The 12,451-nt window shown below is 40.5% G+C and overlaps 1 protein-coding gene across 1 annotated transcript; it reads right to left on the reverse strand.

Annotated features, from left to right (window-relative positions):
- Window positions 1–1,482: 1,482 nt before the first annotated feature.
- On the reverse strand, window positions 1,483–4,723 carry LOC307251871 (tumor necrosis factor ligand superfamily member 14-like). The gene is made up of 8 exons (XM_080029305.1): window positions 4,644–4,723; window positions 4,447–4,561; window positions 3,969–4,235; window positions 3,126–3,194; window positions 2,981–3,014; window positions 2,714–2,785; window positions 2,347–2,569; window positions 1,483–1,790 (listed from the first exon to the last, which is right to left on the reverse strand). The coding sequence occupies exons 3-8, from the start codon at window positions 4,167–4,169 to the stop codon at window positions 1,622–1,624; spliced, it is 768 nt and encodes a 255-aa protein (XP_079885431.1). The 5' UTR covers window positions 4,170–4,235; window positions 4,447–4,561; window positions 4,644–4,723; the 3' UTR covers window positions 1,483–1,621.
- Between the last annotated feature and the right edge of the window lie 7,728 nt (window positions 4,724–12,451).

Raw genomic sequence — 12,451 nt, forward strand, 5'->3', positions numbered from 1 at the left:
AATTTTTAAAAAGTATTTGCATCTGACGTATACAGTAGAGGAGAAGTATAAAGTGTTACAAGATAGAAACGATCAATCGAAGCACGTAGGCCTACATAGCAGCAAGTAGCTACACAGCATTTGACTGAAGTTGGGCGCTTGGGGTAAAAGCACAGCAACGACAAACACAATGTGGTGTTTGTCTATGATGGAGCTGTAGGAGTTGCATCTTGTAGTGTCTCAGGTCTACAGATGCTTATCTGTATCAGAGCAGGAAATGACCCAAAAATGGTAGTTGCGGTTGAGGTCAGTGTTTCAGTTTACCTCTCTAACAGACTCACTGCTAATTTGTTTACTACCTGTCTGTCTGTCAACCCGTCTTCATGGTTTCATGTGCCTTCGAACATTTCTCATGTGGTTTGAAAAAAAAAATTGTAGTAGCCTATTACACTTTGCTTCTTGCTTTGCTTTTTCCATCCACTTTCACCGGGCATAATTCCTTCGTTGGTTGCCAAACTCTCCTTTTTTCATATACTGTACTTTATTGTAGGATCATATTACTCTGAGAGCAAAAACAATAATGATAAATAATATATGTAGGTACATCCACATACATATGCATAGGCCTACATAACATACAGTAAGTTAGTCTTTCCATTTCTAAAATATTATTTACATTTGACTTCCATTTTTTAAGAGATGGTGGAGTAGGTTTTAACCAGTTTTTCTTAATCTGTATTTATCTCTTTCTGATAAAATAATATGAGTTCAGCCGGTGATACACCTAAAATGAAGCATTTTGGTTCAGGTGCCTGTTTCATTTGGAACATTTTCGTTATAGAATTTGTAATCAGCCAAACTCTCCTCTAGTAACTATTGTTGTACCTCCTTAATGTGTTTTTTTCCTCCATTTGAGAATGCTGCAATGTCTGTGAAAGTTTCCCCTTGTGCGCAATGCAAAGTGCTGAGTCAACCACACTCAACTTTAACACCTCAGTACTCTTCTACCTCCATCCTCTCCTCGGTGCATCCTTAGTACACCACATCCTGCTCCTCACACATACAAACAAAGGCTGCTACCTGCAGTTATGAATCTACTCTGTGTAGTGTATCTGCAACTGTGTTACGCGGCTTTTCGTCCATGTGGTTCGTATTCAGTGTGCTATAGTAATCCAAGCTGTTTCCAAGTATGTGGGCACCGTTTACAACTTGAGCAGAGAAGAAATCTGTTTGAATGTTTCCTATTTTTTTACACGGATTATCTATAGAAACACTTGACAAAAATGATTTTTGTTGACCTCGCTATCTGTCCAATATTAGATTTTTTATTGGGAAATGATGACATTGTTGTTTTGATAAAAAAACAGCGTTTTAATCCACACGTCAAAATATGTCACACATTATCAAAAGGATTACACAACCTGAATATCAGATACTTTGTATTTCTTTCTTCGTCATAAGTGATTTAAATACATTCATTTAGTTTCAGAATAATTTAGCTGCGATATATACAGTATTTATATTTTGTATATAGGTATATTAAATATATAAAAATTCACCACAGAAAATGGTGTAAATGAAAACACAGAGACATAGAATCTGATCTGAATGAGGGATAGGGACATTCCTACAGTATATGCCTCTATGGATATATCATAAAGGCCCCCAGTAGGTCAGTGGGTTCTGAATGCATCTTTTGTTCACTCTCCAAAGTGACATACACTTTATCTCCTTCTTGTAGTTGGAAGACACCAGCCAGGAAGTTGTTCCACAGGTCGGCCTCACTGGGAGATCTCCAAGTCCGGCATGAACTAAAGGAAACATGTCAGAGGGCGTCACAAATCAAACTTACCACCACATAAACCCTGCGTTCGAAATCACATATTTTTTCTTTTTACTATACTAAAGTACAGAAAAGTGTTAGGGCCACGGGAGAGAAAAAAAATCAGATAAGGCAGATTTTTTTTCATTTGAATGAATGAATGAATGATTTATTTCAAATATGCAACAACAATACAATAATAAAAATGTATCAACAGGAGTCAGCCCTAGTTTGTAGAGAAATGTGAAGAACAAAGACGAATACTCCAAAATGCTATTGGAGTTTGTGGGGCATATACTGTATGTATTTTCAGCATACTACAATTGACGTGCATGTATTGGGACATCCTAAATCTTTTTTCTGGCGTACTAAATAGTAGGGAAGTATGGGGATTGGAACGCAGGGAAAGAAAGGCAGCTCTGATTTCAACCATAGCCTTTAAGTACACCAAGCATAAGCCAGACAGGTTGTATTCAAGTGAACACTTGTAAGCACATGTGCAAACGATAGCGGAAGTAAGTAGTGGAAAGCCCTTTTTGACTAACCTTTTTGATTTCATAAGTACTATAGGTATGTCATAGGCCTTAGTGTCTCTCATGACCTTGTGCTGCGAACACGCTAGTTCAGTGAGTGTCACTTTGGAGTAGAGGTAGTAGAAACCGGCCCTCTCCACTATCAAGCGGCCATTGTTGTAGCTCATGTTTTTGGCTACGGGTCCATTATTTACCCACTGCACCACGTTGTTCCCTGCTAGAGGCATCTTGGGTCCTGGGGAAAAAAGTTTGAGATAGATTGGAGAATAGAATTGTTTAAGGAAAGAAAAATGAAGGAGATCAGTTGAAATTAAGCATTTAGGTCATACAACAGTATTTAGGTCTGATGGTAGAAAGAGAGGGGGGGGGGGGGAGTTACCTATCAGCTGAGCAAACGGCCTCAGTTGAACCTGTTCTGGATGTGGACGCACTGTGGGAATCTCATTTGACTCTGTTCAGTAAAAAGAAGGGGCAGATCAAAATCAGACCACCAACCAATCAATGAATGTATCAAACCTCAGTTGTATTCACATGTAACATTTTGCATGTATTTTGAGCTCTTGTCAACAACAACAAAAAATTATTTTAGACACATTTTAGATTAGATTTACATTCAGAAGTTTAGAATATGAGGGTAATTCAATACCTTTAGTTCCCACTCGACCCAGTATGATGCCACCCTGAAACAGAAAAAAGACTTCAAGCACAGAACTACAACACACATCGGGCAGCGCCGCAGTGTTATCCATGACGCTGTACACAAAGACAATAGACTGTACACCCACACTAACCTGCTGGCCAGAAGATTTGGGATTGGACATGTTCTGGCAGGGAGGATGAGACAAACGGAGGGAAAATGCCTGTGGGCAAATGGCAGATAAAAATTGTGAGAAAAGCACAAGTGAGTAACAGACTCTGTGAAGTCAAGAAGATGTTAAAAGCTCAAGAGTAAAACAGACAGAAGCGAATTACAATCTATTCAGGAAAAAGCATAAACATGCAGAGAAAGTAATATTGAGATTGGGCCAAAACAAGGGAAAAAGCAAATAGTGAGGCACCACATTTTTAAAAGGTTTTACAGAAATTACATAAAGAAATTGTGTTTAAATCATATTATTTATTGCTGTTTCTTCACAATTTTTTTCTTTTTCTCATGCAATGTCATTTGGTCACATAATGCCGTAATAAAGGTATTTAAATGACTCAGTTTTCATTGATGTGTGTGTATGTAATAAACAGATTCATCCAACTGTCGTAGAAAAGTGAAGTTATATTGTGGGTTTGCACTTGAGGGAAAACAGAAAGGGAAGTAGAAGTAGAGAAGGAGTACATTTGAACTATGGACCTGTAACTTTGAAAGGCCAAACGATGACCCACGCACAAAAAAAGGTTCTGCTGTCCGCTAGTATGTGTGTCTGGTTATGACGTAGAGCAAAACAGGGGAATTCTCCTTAAAAAAAAGGAATTTCCAAATGCTCAAAGCACTACGGCAAGTCCAGTCAGACGCCAAAAAACACACACGCACGCACACACACACACACACACACACACACACACACACACACACACACACACACACACATACACACACACACACACACACACACACAATCCTATGCCAACATCAACCTCACCTCCAATCTGTTGTAAAGATTGTAGATTAAACATCCCTGCACCACAAGTCCAAACACGGTGAGTCCCAGCAGCGGGAGAAGACACTTTTGGCTTGCTTTTGCCCACCACGGCTTCTTCTCAGTGGGCACGGTGACGTAGTTGGCCTGGGTGTCCACCACAAACACCTGGGGGCATGTACCCACACCGCACATCTCTGCCATCCCACCAGATCACCAGATCACACTCCCCCTGGGGCGTTCAAGGGGCCTGAGGAAGGGTAGGTAAAACTGAAAGAGACAAGGTTGAGGTTAAAGGAACAGAAAGGTATAGAGAAATGAGATACACAAGACAGGAAGGCAGTGGAGAGGTGAGAAAAAAGCAAAGCAATATGAGACAGGAAGACAGATGCTTCTGCGTACAGTAGGTGCATACCATGCAACGAGCTTCTGGGAAACAAAGTGATTTCATCATAACCTGGCAAAAATAAAAAACACTCACTCAAAGTTCTGCCTTTAAATGTGCACCAGATGTTCCACCAAGACCCAGTCAACCATCCACCTGAACAGGCAAGTTTTCACACACTAGTCTGGAGATCCTCTGGGACATTGAATAGCTGAAAAAAATAAGTTTCTTAACAATATTTAAACATTTAAATAATACTCATACCAGAGACACCACAGTGAATAATGGCTCACCTTCTGTGAAAGATAAAAATCCTCCACCGGCAAAGAGTACGGATTGTTGTCCTCCCTCACCTCCTGTGTTTGCTCGCCTGCTGTCAGCTATCACTAATATTGCCTTCCAAGCAAGCTCATTTAAGGAGGAAATGAAGATGACATGGGGAAGAGGCAAAGAGAGAGAGAGAGAAAGAGAGAGAGAGTGACTAGTGTACAACATGTGTGTGTGTGTGTGTGTGTGTGTGTGTGTGTGTGTGTGTGTGTGTGTATGTGTGTGTGTGTGTGTGTGTGTGTGTGTGCGTGCGTGCGTGCGTGTGTGTGTGTGTGTGTGTGTGTGTGTGTGTGTGTGTGTGTGTGTGTGTGTGTGTGTTGGCGTGGGACACTCCCTACTGAATATAGCTATCGTCCCCCAGCTGACACTTCCTTTACTCTTTCTTCAATATCTCACCCTGGGTTGTCTCGTGTTTTGTTGAACACATGTTTATTTTTTTAATCGTCAGTTTCTAAGAAACTTGCACAACTGCTTTGTCAGGCATGCGGCTAGCATATTGAATGTTTCTAAACTGTGCATTGTGGCATTGAACACAATCATTGTAAAAGTAGAGTTAGCTGTGGAGACTGAGTCTAGGGGGATGGCGTTGCTGCTAAATTCACACAGGTGCTTTTGACCGCAAACCCGCAGTCACAACAACAGCCTTTTCAGCATCACCAACAGTGTGATGCCACCGTCTCAAGTGATGCTTTGACAGAACTTATTGACTGCAGTGATTTGAGACGATAAACTTGTTGTTTTGTAGAATTTGAAACGGTGACTCAAGCTATGTGCCTATAATGTGGCAACACCAAGTTCTTTCTGTTTTTTTTAAAATGTCCTCCCATGTTTACGGTCACTGCTATGTTGAAAAGTTGCTTCACTCTTAAGTTTTCTTGTCCTCTTCCTTTTTTCCTTTGTGCTTTTTATTGTGGCTGATTGATCAATACTTGATTTTGAGTTTTATTTTACAGAGTGCTTTTGCCTGCTTTTTTATGCTTGCAACACCTCACTGATGTAACTCCTTAGCTTACAGAGAGAAGAGCAGAAGTATAGGCAATCTGTCTTGGTTTATAGATTTTTTGCGTCTTTTTTGTTCTTCCTCTTATTCTTTTTCTCCTCGTGCCTCTGAACCAAAGTACTCTGGGATATACTTTCATTTTCCTCTCTTTATATCAAGCATGTCGTATCCTATTTCACTTTACTTTGTTCCGTGTAAAAACACTCAGGCTTTCTTTTTTGGAAGGAGGGGCCAGTTTGTCATGACAGACTACTTATGTTGAAACCACACACACACACACACACACACGCACGCGCGCACACGCACACACACTCACACAGACACAAACACATGCACACACACACACACACACACACACACACACACACACACACACACACACACACACACACACACACACACACACACACACACACACAGAAACTCAAGTGCAAATTGTGTTCAGTGAAGATAAAGACTCTGGGAGGACAGACGGAAGTTTACAGTCGTGGTGGGGCTGGTGTATTTGTTGCTTGTTATGGGCAGTTATTGAGAGAGAGACGGACCTATAGACATGTACTTCATGGCACCCTAGAAAGTGAAAGTTAATATTTTACTGATTACATAGAGCGAGTTAGTTAAAATGGTTTGCAAAAATAAAAGTAGTAGGGGAGAACGGGGTAATCTGAGCCACTTTTTACAATTGCTCCCCTCTAAGCGAGCTAAAATGATTTATCACTCAAATTTACACATTTCCCATTAATTCAAGATGTTTTCTAGAAATGGGCATTAGCAGAATTTTTTCAAGACAAAGGGCAGTGAAAATATGATTGTTTTAAAAAAAGTTGTCATGTGGCTCACTTTACCCCAGCTGTGGGGTAAACTGATCCACTTACGTTTTCCACTCTGAAACTACCATAACAACACATATTGTAACAGTAAGAATCCTGAAAGCTAGCCACACATTCCAGAACTAATGTCGGACTAGTAAAAGAATGATGGCCGGGGTTTGGTCAATTAAGCAAAGCAAATTTTCTAAACACTTGAAAGTAACTGAACAACATCAAATACAACATATTATAATTCAAAAGGATTTATTAAGATTCAAATGAAAGATAGAACCAGTTAGATTAGAACACAGTCTGGGGGTCAGAACACAGGACCCTTAGAGCCAGCTAGTGTCTGGGGGCCAAAGCATAGGAAAATCAGAACCAGCGAGAAAAGCCTGGGACTCAGAACACAGGAGAAGACCCAACTGGATTATATCATCAGCCTGTCATACTCTACAACTAGGCCTACTCTACATTCCAGCCCTGAAGGTTACAGGGACAGATGAGAAGGTGCTCTTTCCGTGTGGTTGCCCCAGGTCGTCTTCCTGGTGTATTTCCTTGGCATGATGGCTTTTCTACAATGTGTATGACATTAAAATAAAGGATAAGTCATGTAATATTACATTAATATATGTCTAAGACTAAACTTAACTTGTGCCTCATGGTGGGGGAAAGTGAGACAGTGGCTCACTTTCCCCCACAGCATTTGGCTCACTTTCCCCCACCACCACAATTTGAGAAAAAACTATCTCTCTTAGCATTTCAGGCTAATCTTCAGTTATCAGCATCACATGGTTTAATTTGTTGGTAGTTCATCAACACGTATGATAGAAGTTTTTTTACGTGAATACATTTGCTTTGGCACAACAGTTGATTAAGTTGACAGAAAGAAAATTTACTTTTACATGCAAAATACCTATTTTGGTGAAAAAACATGCTTACCACAGCACCATGAGGTCCTCTTTTTCAGGGCCATGGGGAAATGAGAGGGGCTTGAAAACATATATCTCACATGACCACAAATGTTTTCCGTTGCCTAGATACAGGGGGTGGCTCACATTACCCGATGCCTCAGATTCCCCCGTTCTCCCCTATGTCCTTTTAGTGACTATTTTGTCATGGCCTCCTTTTTTATAGCACATGTCAACTAATGATCTGTGTCCTATTTCTGTAAACAGCATTCCTCATATTGCTCTCAATTTCAATCATACACACAATTATTGAATTATTCCTTCATCCAACATTTGCAGCATTTATAATTTTCTTCATACTTCCTCCGATAATGAGACTGATGTTGTGTCTACTATTACTGTAGTACAGTAGAAGCACAAAGTAGAGCGACTGAAAGGAGAGGGTCCATGGTGAAAGGGGTGTCTGTCATAATCTAATCCCATTTCAGTATAGTTGAGGAGCTCAGGGAATCAGCCATTTTGTTTGGTTATAGACCTTTTGCTTTTACCTGGTCTGAAGCTGCAGTGATGAAGCAGTGAACCAGCATGCTTAATACCAACAGAATGAGGCTATTGTCAAAGTTACAAATATTGTCCAGTAGCCTAAGTATTTCTATAGTATGAATGATTGATTGAGTGTGTGTGTGTGTGTGTGTGTGTGTGTGTGTGTGTGTGTGTGTGTGTGTGTGTGTGTGTGTGTGTGTGTGTGTGAAATCCCCTCCATCTGTCTACCTAGTTCACTAACGCTTACACTTCAAGAATGTCCAAATTCACAATGTGGAAAATACGCGCTCAAACAAATGCCAACATGTGAACATATCATTTTGACATGTGTTGGCAAAAAAACAGTTGTGTTTAACTATAACATCATTAATGATGGTGGATTTCCATGTAGCTGCTTCCGTTTCCTGGTCCTGGTATTTTGCATGCTGGCTCATGAGTTACTGACACTGTTGAACAAAGTCAGTGAAGCCTTTTTTTATAAAGTGACCACATGTTCTCCTGTTGTTAGCTTCTAATTTCTCTGTCATATTAAGCGTACTGCATGGTTGATGTTGACACAGTGACATCTGCTTTTTTCCTACAATGACTAGTTTTATTTTCTGCAGTGGAAAAGCCCACTGACAGAAGTCAATGACTGAAAAAGTGAGAGAATCTGGACACAGCTTAGGAAAACATAATGCTCCCAGAGAGGGAATCTAAATAACATGAGAGACTCTCATTTGCGCTAACTCAATAGATGCTACCTGAGTGACTGATACACATCATCAACTAACACATGTCATAGTGGCACATGCACTAGCAGACAGGCATTGCATTGTCTAGGTCAGTAGGTATTTTAACACAAATATTGGCATGTGGTTACTGATCCCAGAGCCACCATTAACAGTTTGTCACATCAATTAAAAAACACTTGTTTAATTGTAGTTTAGAACGACAAATTAATAATAAAATTTACAAAATCAAGCTTTCCTTCACAGCCTTTTTTGCAGCTGCAGCCATGGCAATGGATGATGCCTTGGTTAGTTTATAGGTAATGAAAGAACTGACAATATTTACTGTTACTGTCTGTGCTTGCCAGCAGACACCTATACATTTTTGTATTGCTGTTGTGGTATTATTAAACAATATGCGGATGTGTGTAGCCTACTGTGTGTCTGATAGGCCTACAACCATTAAAACAGTAAAACTATCTCCAATAAGTGAGTTTGCATCCTGTAGTGTTGGTCAGCTAGGTCATTTCCTTGTTAACTCCTTTTTCCAAGTCAAGAAGGAACTCTTAAAGGTGAAGTAAGCGGTTTATTTATGTTAATATAAGTGTTAAATCGCTCTTTATTCATACAGTGATCACTTACATAATGTGCGCGTTTCATAAAGCCGATCTCTCAGTCAGCTGCTCTGCATGTAATCTGCGAATAAAGTTATTGGAGGATCCCAACATTATTATCCAATCACAAAAGAGAACGCTACAAACCAACACCCGTCTCACTCATGGTCTCACTGCCGGTGCACGCCAGAGCAACAGATGGGTGAATATTTATGCGCCTACAATGGCAGAGCAGGTAAAAATCCTTCCTAATGTCTGTTTTGAAGGTTTTTATCATGTTGTATCACACTTATGGATCTGAGATGATGCTAGATAACTTGTTGCTTGAAGACCGCAGTGCATTAATGTGGTGACGTACAGTGTTGTGCCTGAACGCGTTCACTCGTTCATATTGGGGGCGAACGTGAACTGAACGTATGTATTTCTGCCTCATGAACGTTTTTGCGAACGCGCTCATTCTGGCGTTTGTGAACGGCGCTCTTACATTCGTTCAATCGTTCATCGAGTGCCAGATTTCCATAGAAAACCCCCGCTAAAAGACATCGTAAACAGCCCTTAATATGTAGCTGAAAAACACCCAATCTGGCAACACATGCCACCACAGCGTCGCACCGCCGCTGCGTCACCAAAATGCGAAACACCGCGGGAAAAAAAACAAAGGTTGCGTTCCGAATCGCATACTCTTCCTTTTTTCTATTCTACATACTACATCCGACGATAAAAATAATCTAGTTAGGATGCCTCTTGCTTTTATATCCGTCGCATCCCCGTTTGTTCTCATATGGAGGCTTCGTCGATGTTACGTCACTTCACGTGCGCACTGGATTGTGGGTCAGAATCGCCCAAATAGGATGCACTTTTCAACACTAACAATCTTGGCCGCACGAAGTAGGACATCCGGGTACTTCTAACCATCCTAAATCTGGCCACAAGAATCGGGACATCCTAAATCTTTTTTCTACATACTATATAGTAGAAAGTATGCGATTCGGAACGCAACCAAAAACAAATGAATGCAGCAGCGCTTACTCAGACCCATGACTCAGACCATGGACCTAGCCTCAGGTTCTACCTCTTCTTCGTATGATTGTTACCTACCTCAGATTGTGTTTGTGTTAAAGGGGTAGTTCAGGATTTTAGACATAGGGCCTTATTCCCAAGTTAGCCTTGGTGTTCTTTATCAGTGGAGACAGTTTTCAACACATTTAATTCAGTCCTTCTAGTTGCAGAGTGCGCTCGTGCTAAGCTAGCGCACGGCATCGGGGGGATACCTAGCCTGCTACTAAAACAGTCTTACCCACTCCACAGTACACCCGAGGCCAATCAATTATAACGCCAGACTATCGATGTAAATGTCTGTGTTGATAGAATAATTTTAGAAATAAAACCAACCTCGCATATTGCATTTTGAGGGACTTAATTCCTTGTAGGCTGCGGCAGCGGCGGACTAATACCTAGGTTACAGGCTCTATAATAGTTTGTTTACCTGCTGCTGTCTTACAGACGCAGAGTACAGTGCACAAAGGAGTTGTATTAGCCTATGCAATAAACAAGATATGGCCACGTTTGGAGGACTTAGCAATGCGTCTGCTTTTGAAGACGATTATGAGGAATTTGTTGTATCCAACGAACCGTACCTGTACGAGCCGGAATACACTGATGAAGAATTGAGAGGGATGCTCAAAGGGCAGAAAGAGAAAGAGCGTCTGTAGAGACAGCCCCCGCTGGAGCTGCAGCAGAGAACCGGGACAGAATGACGGTAGACTGGTGGCAGTGCAGTTTCAGTTTCTGTCCCACGCTGCTCTGTTTACTTTCTGCTGTAGTGATTCGGTTACACAGCAAAGTAAAAGTCCGCTGCTGCTAAGAAAGTAGTCCCTCAAAATGCGATAATTCATGCGATGCGAGGTTGGTTTTATTTCTAAAATTATTCTATCAACACAGACATTTACATCGATAGTCTGGCGTTATAATTGATTGGCCTCGGGTGTACTGTGGAGTGGGTAAGACTGTTTTAGTAGCAGGCTACGTATCCCCCCGATGCCGTGCGCTAGCTTAGCACGAGCGCACTCTGCAACTAGAAGGACTGAATTAAATGTGTTGAAAACTGTCTCCACTGATAAAGAACACCAAGGCTAACTTGGGAATAAGGCCCTATGTCTAAAATCCTGAACTACCCCTTTAATAAGTATGTCAACACATCTTCTGGACTTTGTTGTTAACAGTAGGCACTATACTGCAGTTTAGAATGGTCTCCTTGAGGGTTTTACTATTTTAAGTTGTAGGCTAATTTGTTTGTACAGTAGAACCTGCCTGGTATATTTTTCAGTATTGCTTTCTTTGAATGAAATTTCATGTGAATTGTTTCCAGGTTTGGAAAATTATAAAAATGGAAACACTTTTGCACCTTAACCGTTTTTGTTTGAATAATTCTTAATTAAAAAGACCATCAAACAGCAACTTTTTCCTCATGTTTTTGAGAATATACTGTAGGGTAAAAGTTGCAGCTGGCTTCTAGTGTGGACTGAATGTTATTGAAATAATTTCTGTCTGTGGTTCTATATGGTATGTGGCAATTATTTAGAAAAATAGCAGCCTGCAGCAACAGAACTGCAGAACTATGAACTAGTTCATTTTTGAACTGTGAACTTTGAATTTTGAATTATGAACTATGAACTGAACAAGTTCATTTTAAAGTGTGTGAACTGAACTTTGAACTAGTTCACGTAGAAAAAGAACTTTCCCAACACTGGTGACGTAGGGACGAGCGAGGGGACTGCTAACTAAAGAACCATTCCGCTTACAGCACCTTTAACAAGTAAGATTTTAAGAAATATTTGAACCTGATTCTAATACTTGAAAGAAAAAAAGTCAGCCATTAGTCGGGATTTCATTTCATCATTATTGTCATAATTATTAATAAAGTATCTTTATTATTTTTTGAAGTAGGCCTAGTAATAGTAGTAGTAGTAGTAGTAGTAGGTCATTTTACCACAGTAGTGGGTCATACACATGGTCATACCATTATTATACTATATCATACATACAGTAGCAGCTATGATTCTGTGTGAAGCCCATAGCCCTGCAGTGATTGGACGAAGATTACTACTCTTCCTCCTCTGATTGGTCCGTTGCATTGCCTAGTTCGTGGGGCCTCCGTCCAATCACGACATCGCAAAGTTCTGCTACG

The sequence above is a fragment of the Ammodytes marinus genome, assembly GCF_949987685.1.
Source record: "Ammodytes marinus genome assembly, chromosome: 6".
In the NCBI taxonomy this organism is placed as follows: domain Eukaryota; kingdom Metazoa; phylum Chordata; class Actinopteri; order Uranoscopiformes; family Ammodytidae; genus Ammodytes; species Ammodytes marinus.

What these genes read in the sequence shown, in the direction of transcription:
- LOC307251871 (XM_080029305.1), bottom strand. Translation starts at nt 4,169, where the DNA reads ATGGCAGAGATGTGCGGTGTGGGTACATGCCCCCAGGTGTTTGTGGTG. An exon ending in ATCTTTACAACAGATTGGAG is followed by an intron (nt 3,195 to 3,968) that starts GTGAGGTTGATG and finishes ATTTGCCCACAG; the next exon opens with GCATTTTCCCTCCGTTTGTC. An exon ending in GCCGTTTGCTCAGCTGATAG is followed by an intron (nt 2,570 to 2,713) that starts GTAACTCCCCCC and finishes TTTTTTCCCCAG; the next exon opens with GACCCAAGATGCCTCTAGCA.